The sequence below is a fragment of the Dryobates pubescens genome, chromosome 22 (genome assembly GCF_014839835.1).
Source record: "Dryobates pubescens isolate bDryPub1 chromosome 22, bDryPub1.pri, whole genome shotgun sequence".
NCBI classification, from domain to species: Eukaryota; Metazoa; Chordata; class Aves; order Piciformes; family Picidae; genus Dryobates; species Dryobates pubescens.
Window position 1 is genome coordinate 17,226,765 of NC_071633.1, and position 27,556 is coordinate 17,254,320.

At 56.3% G+C, this 27,556-nt stretch overlaps 1 protein-coding gene across 2 annotated transcripts in view; it reads right to left on the reverse strand.

The window, feature by feature from the left end:
* The window catches only part of LSP1 (lymphocyte specific protein 1), a 67,307-nt gene that overhangs the window by 13,866 nt on the left and 25,885 nt on the right, over positions 1-27,556 (reverse strand). The window contains exons 2-10 of one of the 2 annotated variants that reach the window (XM_054171735.1): positions 20,655-20,807; positions 14,616-14,705; positions 10,042-10,237; positions 7,956-8,096; positions 3,936-3,979; positions 3,106-3,187; positions 2,633-2,773; positions 1,410-1,490; positions 556-667 (exon numbers count right to left, since the gene is read on the reverse strand). In XM_054171735.1, the coding sequence (XP_054027710.1) occupies positions 581-667; positions 1,410-1,490; positions 2,633-2,773; positions 3,106-3,187; positions 3,936-3,979; positions 7,956-8,096; positions 10,042-10,237; positions 14,616-14,705; positions 20,655-20,807 (1,015 nt within the window). In that variant the 3' untranslated portion in view covers positions 556-580. Of the gene's footprint in view, positions 1-555; positions 668-1,409; positions 1,491-2,632; positions 2,774-3,105; positions 3,188-3,935; positions 3,980-7,955; positions 8,097-10,041; positions 10,244-14,615; positions 14,706-20,654; positions 20,808-27,556 lie in introns of both variants that reach the window. The other variant, XM_054171734.1, reaches the window with a different exon arrangement.

The following is a 27,556-nucleotide window of genomic DNA, read 5'->3' on the forward strand; positions in this document are numbered from 1 at the left end:
CATCCTGAGAGGGCACAGAGGCAGCAGCCCAGCTCTGCTGTCCCCCTTGCTGCACACCAGAGACCTTTCTGCCCTGTTGGTGTACCCAGCAGAGCAGACATTCCTCTCCTCCCCACTACTCTGTGCTGCTCTCAAGAGGTGACTGCAGTGATTGGAATTCATTCAGTAAGTCTGGCAATTAGACTCCAGAAGCACACCAGCCCTGTGCTCACAATGCCCTCCAGCTTCTCCTTGCAGCCCAAAGGATGGGAGGAAGCTCAGCTTTTGTTAACTCAAAGGACAACCAGCAGCACTCAAGGGCCTCATTCTGCAGGGTAAGCTCACAGGTATCCAGCTTCCAGCAGCACCAGAAGCTCAGGGACCAAACCAAACCCCCTCCTGGGTGCCCACTCCCTTCCAGCCCAGGCTCAGATGTTTGCCCAGGAGCAAAGCTCCAGCTGTTCCCATCCCATAGCTTCCAATCCCCCCTCCCAGAGTGTGGCTGGCAGAAATAATCCCCCTGTCCTGCCAGGACAGTGCCAGGTGCTGCACAGCACCAGGTCACCCCCCACCTACCTGCTGCATGTGTTCTCCAGGCACACTACTGCTCTGCATCATCATCCATCAACACCTTCTTGTACTGGCCATGGCCTGTGGCAACAAACTTGTACCTTTTGCCAGGAGCAGACTGAAAGAGGAGAGAGAGGAGGAGCCAAAGTTAACATTTCCCCCCCTCAAACAGGCAGTTAAGATCCAAGAGCTGAAGCCAGATGTGGTCTAGGGCCTGGAGCTCTCTGCACAGGCCATCCACCTCTTGATACAACATCAGGTAGCCCAGCAAGTGCAAGATGGGCAACAGGAAAGGGAAGATGCAGCCACAGGCATCATGAGAGGGGGCTCACCTAAGACCCCAGACCCCAACCCAACCCAAGCTTGGTTCCACCTGTGGCAAGAGCCAATTCTATTGACCACCTCTGTGGCAGCAGTACCAACCCAGGAACATGCTTGGGTGTTCCTCTCCCAGCCTGGACAGCACAAGCACCAAAGCCCAGACCCATCTGGAGCTGCTGACACTTCCTCAGTCCAGTTCCACTCCATTCTGCAGGTTTTCTTCACTCTCAAGGTTCAGAAGGATAACAGGAGTGAAGTACCTCCTCTCTGCAGAGACATTGGAGCCTAGAAGGCTGGGTCTCCAGACTCCTGGGGCTGAGTTCATGCTGCTCAAGAGACCTTTCACTATCCCAGGCTGGAAGAGAGCTTTTGCCCCTGTTTTTGCTCAGCTCTTCCTGCCAGTGAGCTGAGAGGTGTCCCATTGCACTGATGGGTCAAGGAGCCCTTGCCCCTACAGAACATCTTCCCAATGCATCCAAAACAGCCAAGAGCTCTTCTCTTTCACAGCACAGTGCTTCCATACCCACATGCTGACTCACCTTGACGCTGGCCTCAGGCTTGGGACTGCCCTTCTGTTCCCAAAGGCTTCTTTTACTCAGGATGTCTCCAGCCACAATGTCCTGAGAAGATCAAAGATTCCTTTGGGTTGGAAGGGGCACTTAAAGGTCACCCAGTCCAACCCCTGCAGTCAGCAGGGACATCCCCAACTAGAGCAGGTTGCTCAGAGCCCCAAACATCCTGGCCTGGAATGGTTCTGGAGATGGGACCTCTCCCACCTCTGGACTACCAGGGCCAGGCTCTCACCACCCTCAGTGCCAAACATTTCTCCCTTCTCTCCCCTCTGAATCTCCCTCTTTTAGTTCAAACCATCACCCCTTGGCCTGTCACAGCAGCCCTGCTCAAAAGTCTGTCCCCAGCTCTCTATTCAGCTCCTTTAAGTCCTGAAAGGCCACCAGAAGTTCTCCCTGGAGCCTTCTCTTCTCCAGGCTGCACAGCCCCAACTCTCAGCCTGGCCTCACAGCAGAGGGCTTCCAGCCCTGCCAGCGCTGCTGTGACCTCCTCTGGCCCTGCTCCAACAGATCCCTGTCTGTGCTGAGGGCTCCAGAGCTGCCCCAGCACTGCAGGGGAGGTCTGAGCAGAGTGGGGCAGAGGGGCAGGAGCCCCTCCCTGCCCCTGCTGCCGGGGCTGCAGCCCAGGAAACAGTTGGCTTCTGGGGCCAAGCAGAGGATGATGTTCTCATTACCCTTCCCTGCTGACACTGCTGTGCATGCCTTTGTCCAGCTCCCTTTGCAAGCCACACATCTGCTCTCTTTTCTTACTTACAAGATCACATCATCTGACTCTGACAGCTGCAGCTAAAACCCAGGGCTGGGAAAACTTCCTCCTATTCCCAGCATATGCTGTGCTTCCTCTCTCCCCAACAAAAGTCTGGATCAGAGATCCAAGATCTTTATTTCCTTAAGTTCATGAACTATTGACAACTTCTTTACCTTAAGGCTTTGAGTGGAAGGAATTTGGCTCATAAGCACAGGTTTGCAAGCAACATGCTCCAGGATCAGCCTCAGAGCAACCATCCACTCCTCCCCAAGCCTGGAGCACTGCATTAGCAGAGTTTCAGTGCCCTAGGTGCCTCCAGGGCTGGTGGAGCCCCCCCCAAGAAGCCCCAGCACAGAATCACAGCACCAGGCAAGTGGAAGGAATGCTGTGGCCAGGCTGCAGCCACTCTGCCCCTGCAGAAGCTGGAGCCCAGCAAAGCTCATACCTTACAGGGCTGGCTCTTGACAGCAGACTGAGCTGCCACCTCTCCAGTCTCCCAGAGGCTTTTTGTGCTGGATACCATCATGCTCATGCCAGGAAGCTCAAGACAAGGCAGTCTGGCAGCTTTTGGAGTCTTTGTGGATGTCTGGAAGAATAAAGAGAGAGAGAGAGAGATCACTCTGTAATTGGAAGTCTTCAGGGCTGGGGTGGTGGCAAAGGGAGGCTTGTAAGGCCTTGCTAATTCCTGGCAGATGCTCCCACCCTTTTAAACAGGGAAAAGGAGGAACCAAGGATGGGAGAGCTCCCTACAGAAGCCTGACTCATGGCATGGAGGGAGAAAGTGTTGCTCCCATCCAGAGGGAGACAATTCTGTTGTCATCTCCCAGCTGCTAAGACTAAGAGGCACAGAGGGACAGCAACACCAAGCAAAGAGAGCTGCTTGGAGATTGGGGACAGAAAGCCAAGCCAGCAGCCCACCTCAATAGCCTGTGTGTACTGCTCCAGCTTGTCATCGATCTTGGACACAGGGAGGGGAGGCTGGGACTTCTTGATGCTGTTACTGGAGGGCAGAGAAGAGAATTAGAGAGATCTCCCAGTGCCTCAAAGCAGAAGGGAGGACTGTGAGGGCCACAGGCAGCCTGTTACAGTACCACAGTACATTAGAGGTTGGAAGGAACCTCCAGAGATCATCCAGTCCAAGCCCCCTGCCAGAGCAGCATCACCCAGGGCAGTCTGCATCCAGGTGGGGTTGGAAAGTCCCCAGAGAAGGAGACTCCACAACCTCCCTGGGCAGCCTGCTCCAGGGCTCTGGCACCCTCACTGTAAAGAAGTTTCTCCTCATATTGATGTGAAATCTTCTATGTTCAAGCCTGTTGCTCCCTGTGCTATTGGGCACCACCAAAAAGAGCTTGGCCCCCTCCCCTTGCCCCTCACCCCTCAGACACTGAGAGATCAGATCCCCTCTCAGCCTCCTCCTCTCCAGACTACACAGCCCCAGGGCTCTCAGTCTCTCTTCACAGGGCAGATGCTCAAGTCCCCTAATCAGAGAATCGTTAGGGCTGGAAAGGACCTCAAGGCTCAGCCAGTCCCAACCCCCCTGCCATGGCCAGGGACACCTCACACTGCAGCAGGCTGCTCACAGCCACCTCCAGCCTGGCTGCAAACACCTCCAGGGGTGAGGCTTCCACCACCTCCCTCTCTAATCATCCTCTTGGCTCTCCTGTCACTCCTGCCCTCCCCCCATCAGGCCCCCCCAGCATCCTCCCCCTGCAGGCAGGGCCCTGCCTTCCCCTGAAGCCCAGCAGTACCTTTTCTTTATGGAGCGGTTCAGCGACTCGGTTCTGTCCGTGATCTGAGGTGGGAGAGAGAGCAGAGAGGTAAGACTGGTGCATGGACCTCACAGGGATGCAGATCTGACCATCAGTTCACTGCACTTCTCTGACCCCTCAGGTTCTGGTTAGAAAAGCCTTGCTCAGTGCCATGCTCCCACACTGGTCAGAGGCAGCGACCATCCCTTCCCTTCTGCTTCCCAAGGCAGGCGAACAGCATCCCAGCCAAAAGCAGCAGGGCACATCAGCAGCTCCACCAAGGCTCAGGCACAAACTGACACCTCACTGGAGAGCTAAGACTACCACCAGGAGCACTTTCCCTGATCAAAGGCTTGGCAGCTTTCTCAGACACTTGGTTTCCTAGAGAGGTAAAGTGGCAAGTGTGGGACTGGAATGGGAAGGGACCTCGGAGAAAGCAACAGGGTTGTGAACCCTGGCTGGCTGCCCAGGAGCAATACAGAATCAGCCAGGTTGGAAAAGACCTTCAAGATCATCAAAGTCCAACCTCTCACCCAGCACCATCTAATCAACTCAACCATGGCACCAAGTGCCTCACCCAGGCTCTTCCTCAACCCCTCCAGGAATGGTGACTCCACCACCTCCCTGGGCAGCACATTCCCTTAGCCAATCTCTCTTGCTGGGAAGAACTTCTTCCTAACATCCAGCCTAAAGCTGCCCTGCACTGCCAGCCACATCAGCAGAAAAGCCAAGCTTGAGAGCAGCACAGGCATGAGCTGCATCAAGACATCCACACCAGAGCAGCTCACAGCACAGGGGAAGTCTGTGTGGAGCCACAGGCAATGCAGCTCTTCAGGCCAAACCATCAGGAGTCAGTCTGGCACAAGAGGCTCCTATACAAAAGAGCTCTTTGGCCAAGGCAGGAAGGCAAAAGCTTCACATGCACTGAATGAAGGAAAGCTGAACCCTTTCATGCTCCAGAAACCAAGAACACAGAGAGGAAAACCAAAATAGAATACAGAATTCACCAGGTTGGAAAAGACCTTTGAGATCATCCAGCCCAACCTATCACCCAGCACCATCCAATCAACTCAACCATGGCACCAAGTGCCTCATCCAGGCTCTTTTCAGACACCTCCAGGGCTGGTGACTCCACCACCTCCCTGGGCAGCACATTCCAAAGGCCAATCTCTCTTGCTGGGAAGAATTCCTTCCTAACATCCTAAACGATCACTTGAGTCACAGGAGAGGCTGCTTCTTAACTCCAGCTCCCACAGAGCCAAGGAGCAGCAACCAAAGCCCTTCCCTGCCCATAAAACTGCTGCTTGTGCCACAGGAAACATCACCTACCAAGTGCTGCTTTTTCCTCTGCTAAGTGCTCAGTGCTCCTTTTCAGATGCTTTCAGGATGCCAGTGGTAAATTCCAGCTAAGCAGCAGAGCAGACAGCATCACAGAGAGGCCACAGGCACCAGCTGTGCCCAAGAGCACAGAGCCCTTTGGCGAGGAGCACAGCCAACAACTGCTGCAGCCTGAGCTGATGGAGATGTGCCAGGGAGAGCCACTCTGCAGGGTCCCCACACATCAGTGAGGCAGATCAGGAGCCAGCTCCTCCTGTCTGCCTGCTGCCAGCTCACTGCTGTGCTCAGGGCTGCAGGAATGCATAGAACCACAGAATCAGTAAGGATGGGAAAGACCTCAGACATCATCAAGTCCAACCTAGTACCTAACACCTCCTGACAACTAAACCATGGCTCCAAGTGCCACATCCAAGCCTTTTTGAACCCCTCCAGGGATGGGGACTCCACCACCTCCCTGGGCAGCACATCCCAATGGCCAATCTCTCTTGCTGGGAAGAATTTCTTCCTAACATCCAGCCTGAACCTCCCCTGGCACAGCTTGAGACTGTGTCCTCTTGTTCTGCTGCTGCTTGCCTGGGAGAAGAGCCCAACCCCCACCTGGCTACAACCTCCCTTCAGGGAGTTGTAGAGAGCAAGAAGGTCTCCCCTGAGCCTCCTCTTCTGCAGGCTAAGCAACCCCAGCTCCCTCAGCCTCTCCTCACAGGGCTGTGCTCCAGACCCCTCCCCAGCTTTGTTGCCCTTCTCTGGCCACCTTCAAGTCTCTCAATGTCCCTCTTAAACTAAGGAGCCCAGAACTGGACACAGGACTCAAGGTGTGTGCTCAGCAGTGCTGAGCTGAGGGCAGGATGACCTCCCTGCTCCTGCTGGCCACACTGTTCCTGATGCATGCCAGGAAACCTCAGCTGCTCACTCAACTGACCCCAAAACCAAGAGCTCCCAAGCAGCCCGAGGCAAAGCAGCACTGACACAAGGCCACCCCCCTGCCACCTCACATCTACATCAGGCTCCAGGCCACACTGCCCCCAGACACCCCACCACCCAACCTCTGCCTGCCCCAGACGTGGACCTAGCCTCCAGCAGCCACAGCTGGCAGGGCAGCTCTCACCCTGCCCTTGCAGGTGCTCTCAGCCCTTCCACCACGAGCAAGGCTTCTGCCCTGCCAAGACACCACCTCGGTGGTCAGCAGTTCAATCCTTTGTGCTCACACAAAGCCCTGCTAGATGAGGTGCAAAGATCCTCCTGCCCTTTGGAAAGGTCCCCGGCTCAGGGCTCTCCTGAGCAGCTTTGCAGCCGGTGAGATCACTGCTGCAGGACTCAGCCTGCGCTGCTACCCTTGCCCTGAGCCCCAGCAGCAGCTCAGCAAGCCACACGTGTTTGGGGCTTGGAATCACAAAGGCTCCAGCACATAAAAAGGTGCTGGAAGGGTTTCCTACATTTCCCCACCGAGCCCAGACTATGTTTTGGCCACCTCTGCTCTACAACCTTAACATTAGCTTGTGGCCTCCAGCCAAACCACTTGCTCCCTTCTTGCTATTTGACTTTGAAAAGGCTTCTCACTAAAGAGGAGCAAGAGGCAGCCTTTGGGGGGCTCCCCTCCCTCCCCAGGGCTGAGCAAGGGGCAGCCTTTGGGGGGCTCCCCTCCCTCCCCAGGGCCGAGCCAAGGGGCAGCCTTTGGGGGGCTCCCCTCCCTCCCCAGGGCTGAGCCAAGAGGCAGCCTGGGTGGGGGGGACTGCCCTCCCTCCCCAGGGCCGAGCCAAGGGCAGCCTTGTTGCCCTTCTCTGGACACATTCAAGTCTCTCAATGTCCCTCTTGAGCTGAGGGGCCCAGAACTGGACACAGAACTCCAGGTGTGGCCTAACCAGTGCTGAGCACAGGGCAGAATGACCTTCCTGCTCCTGCTGGCCACACTGTTCCTGATGCAGGCCAGGATGCCCTTGGCCTTCTTGGCCACACTGCTGCCTCATGTTCAGACTACTACCCCCCAGGTCCCTTTTCTGCCTGGCTGCTCTCCAGCCACTCTGTCCCCAGCCTGCAGCACTGCCTGGGGTTGTTGTGGCCAAAGTGCAGCACCTGGCACCTAGATGTGTTCAATCTCAGTCAGGAGATGCAATTCAGGTGCTGTTAGCAGAGGAAAGTGTCCCAGTCAGCTGGAGGAGGACACAATGCTTCAGAGGCCAGGAATCTCAGTTTGTTTAGAGGGCTTGAGTCAGAGGGTTGGATCTTATTCTAGATAAGATAGGGAAATTCCACTGCTTCAGGCTTTCTGGCTTTAGGGTTTGTTGGGGTTTTTTTCCCCCTGCTCCTGGGGGAAGGGAAGAGAAACTTCATTTTCTGATGAAGTTCACGTGCAGTCTTTGACCCAAGTCACAGGCTGGAAGCCTCTTGGCCAGCATTACAGCATCCCCTGGAGTGCTGAGGGAACCTCAGGCTTCCACAGTGATTGGCAAAGGAGGCAGAGACCACTGCAGCCTCCAACAGCTCACAGCAGAGCAGGAGGGGAGGAAGCTGGCAACCAAGGAAGCTGAGGGAAACAGATGAAGTGATGTGTCCCAGCCTGCAGCAGGGCTGGGATGTGAGGATCACACTCTGCTAACCTAAGCCCTGGATCATCTTCCCTCATCATCAGTTAGTTGCTCTGCTGCAATCATTGCCCCTGCTTCCAGAGGGGCCCCAGACACAAACCTTGGTGGAGCACACAGCAGTGCAATCAGAGGACAGTTCCTCCTCCTCCAGGCTGGCCAGGCTTGGAGCCTCCTGGGGTTTGTCTTGTGCTTCATCATCATCATCATCACCACCATCCTCATCTCTCCTCCTCTTCTTTTCCTGAGTGTAGAAAATGAAGAGGCCAGGGAGTGAGCTGCTGAGGCTGTGCAGCAGCAGGGGTTGCTCCACTCTCCTGGGCTCCCTGCTTTGCACTGAGCACAGCAGCAAGCACAGCAACTCAGCTCACGTGGAAACACCCAGGGAGAAGCTCATCTGGGGGGGAGTGGGGAGGATCAGAGACGTTGTGGAGGCTCAGTGCTTTAAAGTGGTATGGCAATGGCTCCTTGCATCAGTGAATAACTAATTCTTACCACTGCTGAGAGAGGAAAGATGTGAATGGCTCATTTGGAGGCCACAGGGAGCTGCCCTGAGAGCAAGGGCTAGGAGAATCAGAATTGTTAGGGTTGGAAGGGACCTCAAGGAGCAGCCAGTTCCAATCCCCCTGCCATGGCCAGGGACACCTCACACCACAGCAGGTTGCTCACAGCCACCTCCAGCCTGGCTGCAAACACGTCCAGGGATGAGGCTTCCACCACCTCCCTGGGCAACCTGTGCCAGGCTCTCACCACCCTCATGGGGAACAACTTCTTCCTCACATCCAATCTCAATCTACCCATTTCTAGTTATGTTCCATTCCTATCCCTCCCTGACACCCTCCAAAGTCCCTCCCCAGCTTTCTTGGAGCCCCCTGCAGATACTGGAAGGTCACAATGAGGTCTCCTGGGAGCCTTCTCCAGCCTGCACAGCCCCAGCTCCCTCAGTCTGTCCTCGGAGCAGAAGTGCTCCAGAGGGCACTCCCAGGTCAGATGCACAAAGCACACAAGCCTCAGCAAGTCAAAAATCCACTTTACAGCACAAGACACAGGAAGCTGAACCCCCCCAGCTCTGGGACCTGCACACCACACCAGAGCCAGCTTTGCCTCCTGTTCCCCAGCAATTCCCCCTCACCAAAAGAGGAAGAAAACCTCAGCTGGGAGCAATGCAAGGCTTAGAGATACATCAAGCCAGAGTGCTCCAGAGGTGCAGTAAAGGCTGGGGAAGAGAAAAAGAGAACAAGCAGTCAGAGTTAGATTGGGGTTCTCCTGCTGGGCTACTCACTGCCCACAAAGCCACAGCAGCACTTTCCTTCTCAGTATTGCAAGGACATGACTAAACCACCACAGACTCTGGGCCCAAGCACATCACCCTCAGGAGAGGGCAGTGGCTGCCAGCAGCAGCGTGGCCAGCAGGAGCAGGGAGGTCATCCTGCCCTGGGCAGGCCACATCTTGAGTCCTGTTGGACTCCATGATCTTTGAGGTCTCTTCCAACCTTGTTGACACTGTGTGATACTGTGTCCAGGTCTGGGCCCCTCACTTTGAGAAGGACACTGAGGCTCCTGAACTTGTCCAGAGAAGGGCAACAAAGCTGGGGAGGGGTCTGGAGCACAGCCCTGTGAGGAGAGGCTGAGGGAGCTGGGGTTGCTTAGCCTGGAGAAGAGGAGGCTCAGGGGAGACCTTCTTGCTCTCTACAACTCCCTGAAGGGAGGTTGTAGCCAGGTGGGGGTTGGGCTCTTCTCCCAGGCAAGCAGCACCAGAACAGGAGGACACAGTCTCAAGCTGTGCCAGGGGAGGTTTAGGCTGGAGGTGAGGAGAAAGTTCTTCCCAGAAAGAGTAATTGGCCATTAGGATTTGCTGCCCAGGGAGGTGGTGGAGTCCCCAGCCCTGGAGGAGTTCAAAAAAGGCTTGGATGTGGCCCTTGGAGCCAGGGTTTAGTTAGTCAGGAGGTGTTAGGTAACAGGTTGGACTTGATGATTTCTGAGGTCTTTCCCAACCTGGTTGATCCTATGGCTCCAAGAAGGCACAAGGGTGAGAGGCCCCAGCCCCAGGTGCTGCCATCAAAGCAGATCTCTGTGGGCTCAACACCCAGCAGCACAAGCAGCCACAGTGAGCTCAGTTCTTGGAAGGCAGCCCCCAAGCCTCCCACCAGACCCATGGAGAGGAGACACTCAGCTCCTCCTGGTCCCACCTTTAGTTTAGCTTCCTCTTCTTCATCCTGTTCTTGGGCTTGTTGTTCCTCCTGGCACAGCCTCTCTTTCTCCCCAGTAATCACATTCTCCTCACAGGTCTCCTCTGGGCTTTCCTGATCCATCTGAATCTGCTTCAGCTTTGCTTCTGCTTCCCTCACACCACTGTCCTCCTCCTGATACGACTGTCGTGGGGACCTAGAGCTTAAAGCAGCAAACCACATTGTTAGGAGCCCACAGGCACCACCAGGTGCCTCAGACCTCCCCATTGCAGCACTCCCCAAAGCCTGCAGCTTGCTGGGTGTCTTATACCAAGGCTCACAGCCACTTCATTGGCCTCATCCAGTTCCAGGATCCCACATCTAACAGCAGTCACATCACAATCCCACACTTGGAGCACCCAAGAGAAGCCAGCTGAGAGCTGTGGCAGAGCTAAAGGTCTCTGCACCTCTCCAACCACACTTTGAGCACCCAAGAGAAGCCAGCTGAGAGCTGTGGCAGAGCTGAAGGTCTCTGCACCTCCCCAGCCTCACCACAGGCAAGATGCTCTGGAAAACAGAGCTCAGACCTGAAGCAGAGGACACCACCACCATGATGTGGTGCTGACTCTTCCACAGGCAGAGTCCTAGGTCAGCCAGCATGCTCTGTGGTCCTGACCCCCATGGTTCCCAGCATCAGTTCAACCTGGGAGCACCAAACCCAGCCTTGCTTGCCCCAACACACCTTGCCTGCTGACAGAGCTTCTTGCTGGAGGAAGATCCAGCCAACAACAGGTCAGCATGCTTGCCAAGAGCCCCCTCTTCCCTAGCTGCAGGTGAGCTCTAGGACAAGGCTGCAGAGCCCCCCACATGCAGGTTTTTTGGTTGGCAAGACACAGTGCTTGACCAGCAATGCTGCAGCCACAGCCTCAGCTTTGCCCACAGGACTCTGGCACAGCCCAGCAACACAAAGAGCCCTGAAGCAGCCTGGGGCACCCCTTGGCTTCGCTTTAAAAGCCAACCCAACCAACCCAGAGCCTTTAAAAGCCAACCCAACCAACCCAGAGCCACACACAATGGGATTGTACAAGAGGATGCTTCAGGATGTCCCTGCTCCCTGCAGGGGAATTGGACCAGATGACCTTTATAGGTCCCTTCCAACCCAAACTACTCTGATCCCCCTCCCAGGTCCCCAGGGCTGCAGAGAGGAGCCCCCAGAGCTATGTTTAAGCAGTTGGCTTTGCAAAAGCAGAGCAGCCCCTGCCTTTGGGCACAGGGACAGGGGGAACATGTCACCCTGGAGCTCTCACTGGCTCACAGCCATGCACCAGGATGCTAATGCCATCTTACATTCCTCAGCCAGAGAAGAGCTTTCTGCTCCCAGCCAGCCCCTGGAAGATCACAAGCAAGGCTAGAGAGCTGGCTAGCAGGCAGCTGCCAAAGCACAAGGCTGACTCACCACTTCTGCCTCACCAGCCAGCACCAACAACATGAGAGAAAGGTCAAGCAAGACTTTTCCCACCCACCTCTCTGCTGCTGGGAAGGCAGCTCCCAGGACATCCATCAGGCAGCCCTCCCCACTGACCCCATGGAATAAAAGCTGCTGAAGAGCTTGGCTCACTTGGCTTGTTACTAAGCATCCTCCCACAGCAGAGCAGTCAGAGGCAGCCAGCAGGCTCCAAAGGTCCAGGCAACTCATTGCTCTTAACCAAGAGACCACCAATGCCTCCAGCTAAAGTACCAGCTCAGGGTGAAAGTGGAGGCCAGCTGATATGATGGCAGCAGGACCTCTCTGGCACCACAGGAGGCAGCTGCTCCAGTACAGCTCCCAGTCTCCTGCATGCAGGTGGTCTCAAAGAGCTTCTCTCACAAAGTGTGGAACCAGAACCCACAAGAGGCTGTGCCTCAGGGAAAGCACAAGCTGCTGCAGCTCCAGCCAGCAGAGAGCAACTGCCTCCAGCCCCTGGCTCCCAGCCACCACCTGAACATCTTCCACATGAAGAAAGCCAAACCAAGTTTGGCCCACCCTGAGCTAAGGGAGAAGTCAGGAACCCACACCACTGCCTCTGCCAGCGTGGTGTGTGCCCACCAGAGCCACAGCCTACCTGTGCTCCCACCACACTCCAACCTGCCCTTCTGAAGGGCCTTTATAGGGCACAGCCCCTCACTAGGACATGAGCCCAGCATCTGCAAGCAGCCTCTCCCTCATCAAGCCCCATCACATCCAAACTTCTTCATCTGTGCTTCCCAACCAGCCTCTGGCTCTTTTAAACCCCATCCACCTCTGATGGGCTTCACCTGCAATGGAGGCCACCTCTCCTGCTCAGCACCCTCCTGCTCAGCACCCTCCTACCCCACTAGAGAATCAGATAGGCAAAAAAAGACCTTTAGGATCATCAAGCCCAACTGTTAACCCAACACAACCAGGTCACCCCTAAACCACGTCTTGAAGTGCCACAGGTTCTGAGCACCTCCAGGGGTGGTGACCCCAGCCCCTCCCTGGGCAGCCTGTGCCAATCCCTGACCATCCTTGCCATAAAGAAGCTTTTCCTGACACCCAACCTCCACCTCCCCTGAGCACAACTTCAGGCCATTTCCTCTCATCCTATCACCTGATGCTGGGGAGAAGAGAGCGACCTCTACCTGGCTCCAGTCTCCTTCCAGGGGGTTGGAGAGAGCAAGGAGGTCTTCCCTCAGCCTCCTTTTCTCCAGGCTGAATAACCCCAGCTCCCTCAGCACCTTGGCATCAGGCTCTGTTCTCCTCACCCTTCCTCAGCTGTGTTGCCCTTCTCAAACCAACACCAGCACCACATAAACCCCCAAGGAGCAAGTTCTGGAGAGGATAAGACAGCCCTGACCCTTCCCCAGCTGTTTTGCCCTTCTCAAACCAACACCAGCACCATGTAAAGTACCCAAGGAGGAGTTTCTGGAGAGGATAAGACAGCCCTGACCCTTCCTCAGCTGTATTGCCCTTCTCAAACCAACACCAGCACCATGTAAAATACCCAAGGAGGAGTTTCTGGAGAGGATAAGACAGCCCTGACCCTTCCCCAGCTGTGTTGCCCTTCTCAAACCAACCCCAGCACCACATACAAAACCCCAAGGAGCACTTTCTGGAGAGGATAGGACAACTCTTCCAGCTCATTCTCTTTGGAGGCCCAAAGAGGGAGCAGCAGAGGCCCTTCTCCCCAGACAAGCTCTTTCCAAAGGGGGTTGGAATAAAAGAGAAGCAGCAGTTCAGGAAGCAGAGGAGGGGCTGAGGCTGCCTGGCCCCCCCAGATGTGATACTCAACATCCTGAGGTGCTTGAGCAGCGCTGGTGGGGCCAGGGCTGCAAAGGTGCAGCCTGTGGGGAGGCTCAGCTGCAGTGGTTGGGAAGAGGCAAGCTCTGTTTATTTGCTCAGCAGTAAATATTAATCTTAGGCATTTTTTCCCCCCAGTCTCAGGGGTAAAGGAGAGGCCATGTCATCACAGGGCCAAAACTCCCTCCCCCCCCCCCAAAATCAAGCTGCTGAGAGAGCTGAGCCACAGAGTTCATGTGCAGGTAGAGGGTGTCCAAGGGAAGTGGTTAAGGCAGGAGTTCAGCAAGGGCAGGGAGATGGGAGGTGGGGACTGAGCAGCTGGCACATGAGGACCTCTCTGGGCTCCTTGCTGCCTGTTTTTCCCCCTTTGGAAGAAGAGTCAAGCACAAGGTGGGCTGGGGCCCTAACCCTCACGCTGCTGTCGTGAGCCAGGAAGCAGCAGGAACTTGGAACAGCTTTTGAGGTTGGCCTGGATCATTTTAGAGGCCATTTCAGCCCCTGCAGCAGCTCAGGTGGCTTAAATCCGCTGTTGTCACCCCTCCAAGCCCAGGCAAAGTCCTGGCAGGCTGCCACTGCTGGGAGTGCAAAGCTCAATCCAAACATCCTTGAAGCCTGGGGCGGTCCCAGGGGCTGCTCCTCACTGCTAGCCCAAACAGCATGGGGACAGCATCGACCCCAGCAGCCTCTGGCTTTCCTCTGTGTGCTAGCCTTGGCCTGGGCTCAGTCAGCCCTCCCCGGAGATGCTCCTTTCTGATGGGGATGTTGGTTCCACTCCCCTTGGTCCAGCTGTGTCCAGATGTTGAGTTGCTGGAAGGTGTCCAGAGAAGGGCAATGAGGCTGGGGAGGGGTCTGGAGCACAGCCCTGTGAGGAGAGGCTGAGGGAGCTGGGGTTGCTTAGCCTGGAGAAGAGGAGGCTCAGGGGAGACCTTGCTCTCTACAACTCCCTGAAGGGAGGTTGTAGCCAGGTGGGGGTTGGTCTCTTCTCCCAGGCAAGCAGAACAAGAGGACACAGTCTCAAGCTGTGCCAGGGGAGGTTTAGGCTGGAGGTGAGGAGAAAGTTCTTCCCAGCAAGAGAGACTGGCCATGGGAATGTGCTGGCCAGGGAGGTGGTAGAGTCCCCATCCCTGGAGGTGTTTAAGAAGAGCCTGGATGAGGCACTTGGTGCCATGGTTGAGTTGATCAGATGGTGTTGGGTGAGAGGTTGGACTCAGTGATCTCAAAGGTCTCTTCCAGCCTGGTTAATTCTATTCTATTCTGCTCTGCTCTGCTCTGCTCTGCTCTGCTCTGCTCTACCCACCTCTGTTTGCGCTGCTCCAGCTTCTGGGACCAGTCACTGAAGCCCTCATCCTCCTCCAGCTCCGACGGCCCAGAGGGCTTAAAGTCATAGCTGAAACACAGCAGGAAGGAAAATTAGGGTGAGGGAGATGCAAATAAACCCCAAACATGGCCTGAAAGACCCCCAGTTATCTGCTTTCCCCTAGCTGCTCCCCTTTGAAGCCTTACCCCCTCTGTCAGGTGCTCAGGAGCACCCTGGTGCAAAGAGGGTCTCTTGAGGCATCACTGTGAGCTGGAGAGGAAGGAGGAGCAGCTCCACATCTCTAGCAGGAGCCTGCCTGGGCTCTGGGTGCTGCACACAGGCAAGCAAAAGACAAGCAGCATATCAAACCCCCAAAGTCCTCTTCTGCCCCAGTGCTGGCCCCAGCTTCTTTGGACCAGAGGCATTTCCAGCTCAGGTGCTGCTTGTCCTGTGCCTGTGCACAGCCCCAAAGCCACCAGCCAGGGCTAGCCTGAACAGATCAGTGGATGGGGAAGGAATGAAGACCCAAAGACTGGGACATGAGCTTCAGTTCCTAGGATCCTTGACTGCTCTGGGTTGGAAGGGACCTCAAAGATCACTTAGACCCAACCTGCCTTGGGCAGGGACATCCTCCACAAGCCCAGGTTGCTCAAAGCCTCACCCAGCCTGTCCTTGAACACCTCCAGGGATGGGGCACCCAGATCCTCTGGGCAGTGTCTCACCACTAGCACAGGAAAGAGTACTTTTTGTTGTACCTAATCTGTCCAGTGTGAAACTGTTTCCCTGCCTCCTAGCACTACCCTGCCCAAAGAAGAGTCCCACCTCAGCTTTCTCATTCTCCTTTAAGCACTGAAAGGCCACCAGAAGCTCTCCCTGGAGCCTTCCCTTCTCCAGGCTGCACAACCCCAACTCTCTCAGCCTGGCCTCACAGCAGAGCCCTTCCAGCCCTGCCAGCATTGCTGTGGCCTCCTCTGGCCCTGCTCCAACAGGTCCCTGGCTGTGCTGAGGGCTCCAGCACTGCAGGGGGGTCTCAGCAGAGCAGAGGGGCAGAATCCCCTCCCTGCCCCTGCTGCCCACACTGCTGGGGATCAGCCCAGGACAGGGCTGGGCCTGGGCTGGCAGTGCTCAGTGCCAGTGCTCGGTGGGGGTTGGTCTCTACTCCCAGGCACCCAGCACCAGAACAAGAGGACACAGTCTCAAGCTGTGCCAGGGGAGGTTTAGGCTGGTGGTGAGGAAGAAATTCTCCCCAGCAAGAGAGATTGGCCCTTGGGATGTGCTGCCCAGGGAGGTGGTGGAGTCCCCATCCCTGGGGGTGTTCAAGAAAGGCTTGGATGTGGCACTTGGGGCCATGGTTTAGCTGTCAGGAGGTGTTGGGTAGTAGGTGCCAGGTTGGACTGGATGATCTCTGAGGTCTTTTCCAACCTTATTGATTCTATGATTCTATGATCCCCAGCTTTTCACACCCCCCCCAGGATCCAATGCTTGATCTTGCTGGGCCAGACTTCACCAGGAGGAGTTTCCTTCTGCTCTGGTCATGCTCTGGCTTCTGCTGCAGCTGCAGCCAGCCACCTGGGCTTGCTCATGCAGCCAGGGGCAGGCCTGGCTATTAATCTTCAGAAAAGCTTTGCTTTCTCTTGTATAAACACTTCCCTCAGCCCTTCCTGTGCTGGGACACAACCCATCCATGTCACTCCTGCTTGTGCAAACACCCCCCCAGCATTTCCTCACCCCAGAGGGACAGAAGTGAAGCTTCTCTCCTCTCTTCCCCTCACTGAAGGAGGAAGAACCTGCAGAGTGGTGGCTTTGCAGGGAAAGAAACCCCACAGAATCACAGAAGTGTTTTGGCTGGAAAAGACCTTCAAGGTCATCATGTCCAACATTCTCCAGCTCTGCCAAGGCTGGTGCTAAACCATGGCCCTCAGCACCACCTCTCTGCCTCCTCAGATTGGAATGGAATGGAATGGAGTAGAATGGAATGGAATGGAATGGAATGGAATAGAGTAGAGTAGAGTGGAGTGGAATGGAATGGAATGGAATGGAATGGAATAGAGTAGAGTAGAGTGGAATGGAATGGAATGGAATGGAATGGAATGGAATGGAATGGAATGGAATGGAATGGAGTGGAGTAGAGTAGAGTGGAGTGGAATGGAATGGAATGGAATGGAGTAGAGTAGAGTAAAGTAGAGTAGAGTAGAGTGGAGTAGAGTGGAATGGAATGGAATGGAATGGAATGGAATGGAATGGAATGGAATAGAATAGAATAGAATAGAATAGAGCAGGTTGGAAAAGACCTTTGAGATCACCAAGTCCAACCTCTCACCCAACACCATCTGATCAACTAAGCCATGGCACCCAGCACCCCATCCAGTCTCTCCCTAAACACCCCCAGGGATGGTGACTCCACCACCTCCCTGGGCAGCACATCCCAATGGCCAGCAGCATTTCTGCTCCTGTCCCACGGGACCAGAGCCTCCCAGCTGGCTTCCTGGGTCTGCTGCTTTGTGCCCACTCACAGCCCCTCCCTGCCAGGCAGAGGCCTGAGATCTCCTCTGCCATTTCAAAGACCTTTTTGCATCCTTAGCCAGCCCCCAGGTGCAGGGGGGTGGCAAAGCTAACAATTGTTATTGCTTTCCAGCACTTCTGTTTGCTTTCAGGGCAGGCTGCAGGGAGTTTGCCTGCAGAGTATCACCTCCTGCACGGCCACAGAAGCCTTTGCAGCTTCTTTGCCATGCTTTCAGAGCAAGAAAATGAATAAATCTTGAACACCACTGAATGGAGCTGAGAAGAACCCTGAGAAATTAGATTTTCTTTGTAAATAACTCTTGCTCCTTCCCCACTGAAATGAAGCTGCTGAGGCTTCTCTCTGACTCTAATCCCAAACCCAGCCCCCCTCTTCCCCCTTGGGTGTAATATGGTTAGGAACACGCTGAACACACAAAGAGTGGCAAGACTGGGGTCTTCAAGGCAGAGTTTGGCAACTCAGGGTGCAGGCTGCTCTGTGTGTGTGTGTGTGTCTGTGTCTGTGTCTGTGTGTCTGTGTGTGTGTGAGCCCCAGGGCTGCACAGCACCTGAGCTGCTGGGCTGTGGCTGTGGTGGAGTGCTGTGGTGGGATGGGATGGTGTGGTGGGATGGGATGCCATAGTGGGATGGTGTGGTGGGATGGAATGCCATAGTGGGATGCTGTGGTGGGATGGGATGCCATAGTGGGATGCTGTGGTGGGATGGGATGCCATAGTGGGATGCTGTGGTGGGATGGGATGCCATAGTGGGATGGTGTGGTGGGATGGAATGCCATAGTGGGATGCTGTGGTGGGATGGAATGCCATAGTGGGATGCTGTGGTGGGATGGGATGCCATAGTGGGATGCTGTGGTGGGATGGAATGCCATAGTGGGATGCTGTGGTGGGATGGGATGCCATAGTGGGATGCTGTGGTGGGATGGGATGCCATAGTGGGATGGTGTGGTGGGATGGGATGCCATAGTGGGATGCTGTGGTGGGATGGGATGCCATAGTGGGATGCTGTGGTGGGATGGGATGCCATAGTGGGATGCTGTGGTGGGATGGGATGCCATAGTGGGATGCTGTGGTGGGATGCTGTGGTAGGATGGGATGGTGTGGTGGGATGGGATGCCATATTGGGATGCTGCAGAGGAATCCTGTGGTGGGATGCCATAGTGGGATGCTGTGGTGGGATGGGATGTCATAGTGGGATGCTGCAGAGGGATCCTGTGGTGGGATGCAATAGTGGGATTCTGTGGAGGGAAGCTGTGGTGGGATGGGATGGTGTGGTGGGATGCCATAGTGGGATGCTGTAGTGGGATGCTGTGGTGGGATGGGATGCCATAGTGGGATGCTGCAGAGGAATCCTGTGGTGGGATGCTGTGGTGGGATGCTGTGGTGGGAGGGGATGCCATAGTGGGATGCTATGCTGGGATGCTGCAGAGGAATCCTGTGGTGGGATGCCATAGTGGGATGCTGTGGTGGGAAGCTGTGGTGGGATGGGATGGTATGGTGGGATGCCATAGTGGGATGCTGTAGTGGGATGCTGTGGTGGGAGGGGATGCCATAGTGGGATGCTATGCTGGGATGCTGCAGAGGAATCCTGTGGTGGGAAGCTGTGGTGAGAAGCTTCAGTGGGATGCTGCAGTGGGATACTATGGTGGGATGCTGTGGTAGATCATAGGTCATAGATCAGAGATGTTAGGGGTTGGAAAGGACCTCTGGAGATCATGAAGTCCAACCCCCCTGCCAGAGCAAGTCCATAGAATCCAGCACAGGTCACACAGGAACACATCCAGATGGGGCTGGGAAGGCTCCCAGAGGAGACTCCACAACCTCTCTGGCCAGCCTGCTCCAGTGCTCTGTGACCCTCACAGTGAAGAAGTTTCTCCTCCTGTTGTGGTGGAACCTCCTGTGCTGGAGTTTCTATCCATTGCCCCTTGTCCTATCCCAGGGTGCCAGTGAGCAGAGCCTGTCCCCTGCCTCCTGACCCCCAGCCCTCAGGTATCTATAAACACTTATTAAATCCCCTCTCAGCCTTCTCCTCTCCAGACTAAGCAGCCCCAGGGCTCTCAGCCTCTCCTCACAGGGCACATGCTCCAGGCCTTCAGTCAGCCTGGTGTTGGCTGCTGGTGTCCAGGGGAAAAAATTCACTCTTGGAGAACTGTTGTTCTGTTAAAACTTGTTGTTGTGAGCTGAAAAGCACAGATTTTGCTGCCAAGCAAAATGATGCTGGTGGAAAGGTTTCATTGTAGTAGCCACCAGTGTGCTTTGCTTGATGAAGCATTGGGGGGGTTGTTCTTTCTGCATGGAGGCAAAGCCACCCAGGAGCTGCAGTTGTGCATTAGGGAAGATTTATGGCAAACCAAGTTGTTTTCAAAGCCTCTCCTTCCCCCCCCCCAGAGCTGCCCCTTTGCCTCCCCACCCTCCCCATTTCCCCCCTTTTGCCCTCAAACCCACAGCACCTGGGCTCTGCTGGAGTCTCCTCCCACCCCAGCTGTGGCCACTTGGCCCTCCCCACCCACTCCCCTATTTAATCCCCGCCAGGAGAGGCAGCAGCCCCAAGCTGAGCCCATCTGGGCTGGAGGATCCTCCTCTCATCTCTGGTGAGTGCCCCTGCTGCACACTGGGTGATGGTGGTGGTGACACCAAAGGCCGGGGGGCCTGGTGGCCCCCCGGTTGTTAGGACCAGCACTGATGACTCCTCCGATCTCCCCCACGGGTGCTGGCTGGGGCTCCTTGCTGGGGCTGAGCTCCTCTGGGGGCTGTCTTGGCTGGCTGAGGGTCTTGCCCCTGGCTCTGGGATGGGTGCAGCAGTGCTGGTAGGGGAGCAGGAGCTGTTTAGGCAGGGTGGAGGATGGAGTAGAGGGAGCAGGAGCTGCTATGGGAAGATGAAGGGGGTAGAGTGCTGGGGATGGGACTGGTGATCCTATCCCTTCTCCAGGGGTTTCCTCTCTAGCAGCTGCTCTCTCACCATCTCCACAAGTGCTCCCTTGAGCTATTTCCACCTTGGACCAGCCCCATTAAAGAATCAAGCTGTGAACATCAGCCCTTGGAGCTGCTCCATGCTCCCCACTGCCAGGGCAGCATCCTCGAGCAGGGAGCCCTGTCAGGAGAGGTGAGCCCTTGCTTGGTCGCTGGCACCATGAGCAGCCCATGACATCCTCAGGCATGTGTGTGTCTGTCTTCACACACACCAGACCTTCCCTCAGTTGGATGACTGGCAAGTTGAAAGGTAAGCAGGCCATGGGGGTCTCCCTGCCCAAGCCCAGCCTTACCCAGCCTCTCCTAGTGTCAGCTCTCAGGGCAGTAAATCACACACCACCACTCCCCACCCAAACTGCAAAGCAGGGAGCTTGGCTTTCCCTCCCCAGCCAGCACCACGCTCCCTGTTAGCCTGGACTACATCCCCCACTCCACACCTGTGATGGAACTTCCCCAGACCACCCCAACCCCCCCGGACAGCCACCCTGTGGGTGCAGGAGGGCTTTGCTGTGAGATCCTGCTGCTGAAGGGTTCACCCCCGAGTGTTTCTTACTGGTTTTCCTCTGCTGGAGCCAGGCTCTCGGTGCAGGAGCCGCTGCCGTTCAAGCCCTCTTCCGCCTGGGACCGCAGCTGCTTCTCCCTCTGCCGCCGCCGCCGCTCCCTGGCCGCCTCCTCCTCATCTTCCACGCTCCACTGTGCTGTCAGCCTGCCGAGCCGGAGGGAAAACTCATCCTCAGCCACCCGGCAGCGCCTGTGATGCCCAGCAACGACCCCCCCAGAGGTGCCTGGGCTCCCCCCAGCAGGTGGAGGGCTCCTGCTGAGGAGTGCCCTTGCATGAGTGGTGGTGCTGCAGGTGGCATTGCCCCCTCCAGCAGCGAGGATAAGGGACTCACAGGATGGGAGAGGGGTCATGGAATCAATAAAGTTTGAAAAGACCTCAGATCAAGTCCAATCTGTCACCCAGCACCTCCTGACAACTAAACCATGGCTCCAAGTGCCACATCCAAGCCTTTTCTGAACACCTCCAGGACTGGGGACTCCACCACCTCCCTGGGCAGCACATCCCAATGGCCAATCTCTCTTGCTGGGAAGAACTTTCTCCTCACCTCCAGCATAAACCTGCCCTGGCACAGCTTGAGACTGTGTCCTCTTGTTCTGGTGCTGCTTGCCTGGGAGAAGAGACCAACCCCCACCTGGCTACAACCTCCCTTCAGGGAGTTGTAGAGAGCAAGAAGGTCTCCCCTGAGCCTCCTCTTCTCCAGGCTAAGCAACCCCAGCTCCCTCAGCCTCTCCTCCAGGAGAGCCTTTCCCAACCCCAAGGAAGACAAAATAACAGACTCACTTTGGTTGGGAAAGACCTCTCAAGATCATTGAGTCCAACCATGCTATTGCTCTGCCAAGGCTGGTGCTGAACCACGTCCCCCAGCACCACATCTCTGCCTTCTTTCAACCCCTCCAGGGTTGGGGATTCAACCACCTCCCTGCAGAGCCTATTCCAATGTTTGAGAACCCTTTCAGTGAAGAAGTTTCTCCCAATGTCAAACCTAAGCCTCCCCTGGTGCAACCTGGGGCCTTTTCCTCTTGTCCTGTCACTACCTGGGAGAAGAGACTGAGCCTCCCCTAGCTCCAACCTCCTTGCAGGGAGTTGTGGAGAGCCAGAAGGTCTTCCCTTGGCCTCCTGTTCTCCAGGATAAAGAATCACTCCTCACCAGACCTTTCCCCAGCCCCTTCCCCAGCTTTGCTGCACTTCTCTGGAGCCAAGGTGGTGCACATCCCCTTGCTCCCAGACCAGCCACCTTGCTGCAGGTTGGGATCCCCCTGGGAAGCACCACTCCCTGCAAAGCAGCTTTGCAACCCAGGAAGGGTTTGTAAAGGGTCTTTGCAGTGCTGCAAGAGGTCTCACAGCCTCATCTCCAGCTTTGACCCAGGGAGGATGAGAGCTGCACCCTGGAGCTGAAGCTTCTTCAGCAGTTGATCTGCTCCTCTCTGACCAGGAGCAGTGGTGGAGTCCTCCTCTGCCCTTCCCAGCTTCCTTTCCCCGCTCCAGAGCAGAAAAACCTGCCCTGAACATTCTTGGCCATCTCAGCTGCTGGGTAATAGAAGCTCTGTCAGCAGAAGGGCCTCTTGCAGCCCTGAGGAGGTGATAAGGTGCTGCCACATTCCTCCTCCAGCGATAACAGCAGTCCCCACGGGGGCTCAGCTCCTGCTCCATCGCTGCTGGCACACAGGCAGGAAGGGACACAGCACCCAGAGGGTTTGCAGTGGCAGCTGGAGCATGGCAGGTCTGACTTGTGCCTGGGGCAGATGCCCCCTCACCCCCAGCTCAGCCAGGCCCAGAAGAGGCCATGAAGGCTGATTGCAGGGCTGTTGGCAGAACTGCTCTTGTGCAAGGCATGCACAAGGGAGTGGGGGGGACCAGCTCCCACCAGCAGCATGACCAAGCCCAAACTCCATCTCTCCCAGCATCAGGCACCCTCTGAGGGCTGCAGTCCCCATAGGGTGAGTCTGCTGAGTAGGAGACACAGTTTGACATCAGTTCAGGCCGGGGTAAAAGGCTTGTGGAAAGGAGAAGGAAAAAGCTTTGGGCTCTTCCCTCCAAGAATGACATGGAGGTGCTGGGGTGACTCCAGAGAAGGACAACAAGGGTGGTAAAGGGTCTGGAGCACAATTCTTGTGAGGAGTGGTGGAGGGACCTGGAGAAAAGAAGGCTGAGGGGAAATCTTCTGGCTCTCTACAGCCCCCTGAAAGGAGGTTGGAGCCAGCTGGGACTCAATCATCTCTCAAGTAATGAGTAACAGGACAAGAGGACATGGTCCCAATGTGCACAAGGGGAGGTTTAGGTTGGATATTAGAAGAAGGTTCCTCACTGAAAGGGTTCTCAAACACTGGAGCAGGCTGCCCAGGGCAGTGGTGGAGCCACCACCCCTGGAGGGACTGAAAAGCCCTGTAGATGTGGTGCTGGGGGGGCATGGTTTAGTGGTGACCTGGCAGTGCTGGCTTACTGGTGGCACTTGATGATCTTCAAGGCCTTTTTCAACCCAAACAATCCCTTGACCCTATAGTAAAACAAGCTACAATGAACTGAGCTGTTTATTCCTCCCCCTCTGAATGGACATGGAGCACACTCCAGCTGTCCCCAGAAGTGCCACTCTGCCCAGCTTTGCCCACAGCCTGGACCACCAACCTTACAAGGGGGCCTCACTTCACCATGGGCCTTGCAGGGGTGCAGCTTTCAGCTGGGGTTCAGGACAGATCTCTGCTCTCTCCCAGCAGAGGAAAGGAGTTAAAAAACAAACAACCAAAGATGGGGGTTTGGTTCAAGAAACGTTTGGCTTTTCTAATCACACCATGACCTTGGTCAGCCTCTCCAGGGGACACTCTCTGGGAGTGTGTTTTCCTGGCAGGACTGATGAGCTTGGCCCCAGTTATCCCTTTGCAGAGCAGCCCCACCACCACCACCACCACCACCCCCCTGGCAGGAAGCTGGAGGTGACTCCACATCCCTGCCCTCCCCAAGGAGGCAGAGCTGGGATCCAGAGCCAGATGGAGCCAGGTCACCCAACCCTGCTGAGCCCACAGGGGAGCAGGAAACAGAGCAGACCCCAGGGCTGGGCTCCAACCCTTGTGTGATTCCTGCCTGTCCCCTTTGGGCTGGGGTTGTAAATTCAGCTGCCCCTTCCCCCTCCTGCCTACCCCTTACCACCTTGCTCTCCATGGGGAGCAAAGCAGAGCCCAGGCTCCCCTCCTCCCTTTCCCTACTCATCCCACACTCCTATTTATTGTTTTCTCTCGGGTTCCCATAGAAACCCTTGTCTGAGGGGCTGGCAGGAAGCCACCGTGCTGTTGTGTGATTTTATTTCTTCTTCTTCCCCCCCCCCCCCCCCCCCCTCTTTTTTTTAATATATAAATGAAGTCATTCATTAAACTCTGCCACGATCTCCTTCCCTCGTGTGACAGCTCCAGATAGGCTGCGAGCGGGACCGGCTCTTAACCCCCTCCCGCCCGCAGCGCCCCAGTTGCGAACGAGACGCAGGGGCCAGAACAAATCCGATGGGGATCGAATTCCTTCAACCTCCTCCCCCGGCTCCTTGGGAAGCCGCTGCAGGAGCGGCGCTGCACCGACATCATCCCACTGCCAGCCCCCCAGCTCGGCCGGGGTGCCCAGGGGAGCACAGCTCGGGGGGCTGGGGGGGGGGTGCTGTCCAAGAGCAGGCGAACTGTGCGCGGTGCGAGAGCAGCGCCGGTTGGCAGCCCTCTCGCTCCCTCGCTTGGATGTGACTAACTCTCTCCCCATGACCTCACCGGCTCGCTATTCTGTCCCTGCGTCCTCACAACAGCCTGAGGACAGAGCTGGGGGCGACTCTCGCCGGGAGAAGGAATTTGCCTGTAAAAGCAGGGAAATATCTTTCCCAGCAAACCAGGCTGCAGGCTGCTGCAATGGAGGGGCTGCAGAGCTGGAATCAGAGAACTGTCAGGGCTGGAAGGGACCTCAAGGAGCAGCCAGTTCCAAGCCCCCTGCCGTGGCCAGGGACACCTCACACCGCAGCAGGTTGCTCACAGCCACCTCCAGCCTGGCTGCAAACACCTCCAGGCAGGAGGCTTCCACCACCTCCCTGGGCAACCTGTGCCAGGCTCTCACCACCCTGCTGGGCAACAACTTCTTCCTCACATCCAATCTCAGTCTCCCCATTTCTAGTTTTGCTCCATTCCCCCCAGTCCTATCCCTCCCTGACACCCTCAAAAGTCCCTCCCCAGCTTTCCTGCAGCCTCCTTCAGATACTGGAAGGCCACAATGAGGTCTCCTTGGAGCCTTCTCTTCTCCAGACTGCACAACCCCAACTCCCTCAGTCTGTCCTCAGAGCAGAGCAGCTCCAGCCCTCTGCTCATCCTCGTGGCCCTTCTCTGGACATCTTCCAGCACCTCCAGATCCTTCCTGTGATAGAGGCTCCAGAACTGGATGCAATACTCCAGGTGGGGTCTCACCAGAGCAGAGGGGGAAGTTCCATGCCTGCTCCTCACAGCAATGAATGTTGTGGGTAAAGGGCAACCAAGCTGGTGAAGAGTCTGGAGAACAAGGAACAGCTGAGGGAATTGGGGTTGCTTAGCCTGGAGAGGAGGAGGCTGAGGGGAGACCTCATTGCTCTCTACAGCTCCCTGAAAGGAAGTTGGGGTGAGGTGGGGGTTGGTCTCTTCTCTCTAGCATCAGGGGATAGGAGGAGAGGAAACGGCCTGAAATTGTGGCAGGGAAGGTTTAGGTTGGAGATTCACTGCAGGAGTGGTCAGGGATGGGGAGAGGCTGCCCAGGGAGGTGGTGGAGTCCCTATGAGCAGAGGTGTTCACGAAACCTGTGGGCATGGCACTTCGGGGCACGGTTTAATGGCCATGGTGGTGTTGAGTCAATGGTTGGACTCAGTGATCTTAGAGGTCTTTTCCAGCCAAAACAACTGGCTCCATAAAAGCCTCCTCACACCCTGGGCTCAGAAATATCAGCACTCTGCACACCTAGAGCCAGATTACTTCTGGTACTTGGACCTCACCCTCCTGCTCAAACCAGCTGGCAGGGGAGCGAGGCTGAATAGGAGATGCTTTGGGGTAAGTCACACCGAGGAGCAGAGGGGGAAAGAAGGATTCCTCTTTGCCTGATGGAGCAGCACAAATATTTGCCTCCAGTGAAGAGAAGCACAACAACAAAACAAAAGCCACAGCCCTGAAACAAACGAGAAGCCAAACCTCGCCGAGGCCCTGGCGCTCTGGGGCAGCCATAAAGGGTTTGCTGGGGCAGAGAGGGAAGGATGCCAGTTCAGTTTGGATGAGCCTGGGTGTGAGGAGGGGGTCAGCTGCTAAATTGCCTTTCAAAGCAGAGAGGTGGAAAGATTTAATTTCCAGCTGGTCCCGTTCCCGAGGTAGGGGCTGGGCCCTGCCCCCTTCGCTCCCATTGCTCCCAAGCACATCGGGGAGCTCGCTCTGCTCAGCCCGTGGTGGCATTGCACAACCACCACCCACTGCTGGGAATCACTGCCCAGCACTCCAGGGCCAGCCTGGCACCCGTGGCTATGTCTGCTGCCTTCTCCTCCAGGGCCAGCCTGGTGCCCATGGCTATGTCTGCTGCCTTCTCCTCCAGGGCCAGCCTGGTGCCCGTGGCTATGTCTGCTGCCTTCTCCTCCAGGGCCAGCCTGGCACCCATGGCTATGTCTGATGCCTTCTCCTCCAGGCTCAGCCTGGTGCCCATGGCTATGTCTGCTGCCTTCTCCTCCAGGGCCAGCCTGGTGCCCGTGGCTATGTCTGCTGCCTTCTCCTCCAGGGCCAGCCTGGTGCCCGTGGCTATGTCTGCTGCCTTCTCCTCCAGGGCCAGCCTGGTGCCCGTGGCTATGTCTGCTGCCTTCTCCAGGCTCAGCCTGGTGCCCATGGCTATGTCTGCTGCCTTCTCCAGGCTCAGCCTGGTACCCATGGCTATGTCTGCTGCCTTCTCCTCCAGGGCCAGCCTGGTGCCCGTGGCTATGTCTGCTGCCTTCTCCTCCAGGCTCAGCCTGGTGCCCATGGCTATGTCTGCTGCCTTCTCCTCCAGGCTCAGCCTGGCACCCATGATGTCCCAGGAGCTATGGTAAGCTTGCTCTGGCAAGACCTTATCACAGGGTTAGGTCATTTCTCTTATGGGATCTTTGCATCTCTGCAGACAGCTTTTGGGCTGGGGCAAAACACTCTTTGTGGGAAGGGTTTTGCCTCTTCCTGAGGTGAGGAGATCTTGCAGGTCTAAGGAGTGCTTGCAAGCAGCTTTGGCCATTCAGTTACAGTTTGCCAAGCAGCTGGGATGCTCAGACATCTGCTCTGACTGGGGCTGGCTGCCCATTTTAGATCCAGCTCTTGGCTTCACCTCCCTCCAGACCCCCAGCCAAGGCTTTCCATTTGCCCAGCGGAACTCCTCCTCCTCCTCCTCCCTCAAAACAAGGCACCCCTGCTCCAGCCACTCCAGCCCCCACAGCCACAAAAGCCTGCTCCAGACAAGGCAGCACTGCAGGAAAGGTCACATTTCCTTTGGGCAATCCTTCCCCAGCACTTGAGGGGCTGCTGATGGTCTTGAGGCAGGGAAATTTCTGGCACCAGACGAGCTGTGTCGAGGGGAAAGGCTGCAGACTCCAGGAGCCTTTTGCACGGCCCACGGCTCAAAGGAAGCTTTGCTGGCCCAAGCCCAACCTTCAGCACTACAGCTAATTCCAGCAAGGAAAATGAAAAAAAACCTCCCAGAGGCTTTGGGCTTTGCAGACCTGTGCCAGAAAGCCCCAGGACCCCTCTAGCAGCACGTTGGACATCCCTGCCTCCTGAGCTCGCCGAGCTGGGGCGGTGTTGGCTTTGGTCACTGCCTCTGTCGGGTGAGCTGCCCCGCAGAGACAGGGCTCATGAGGCAGGAGCCCTTGGGAGCTGGGTGCAGGAGGAGCCATCTTCCAGCCCTGGCACGGT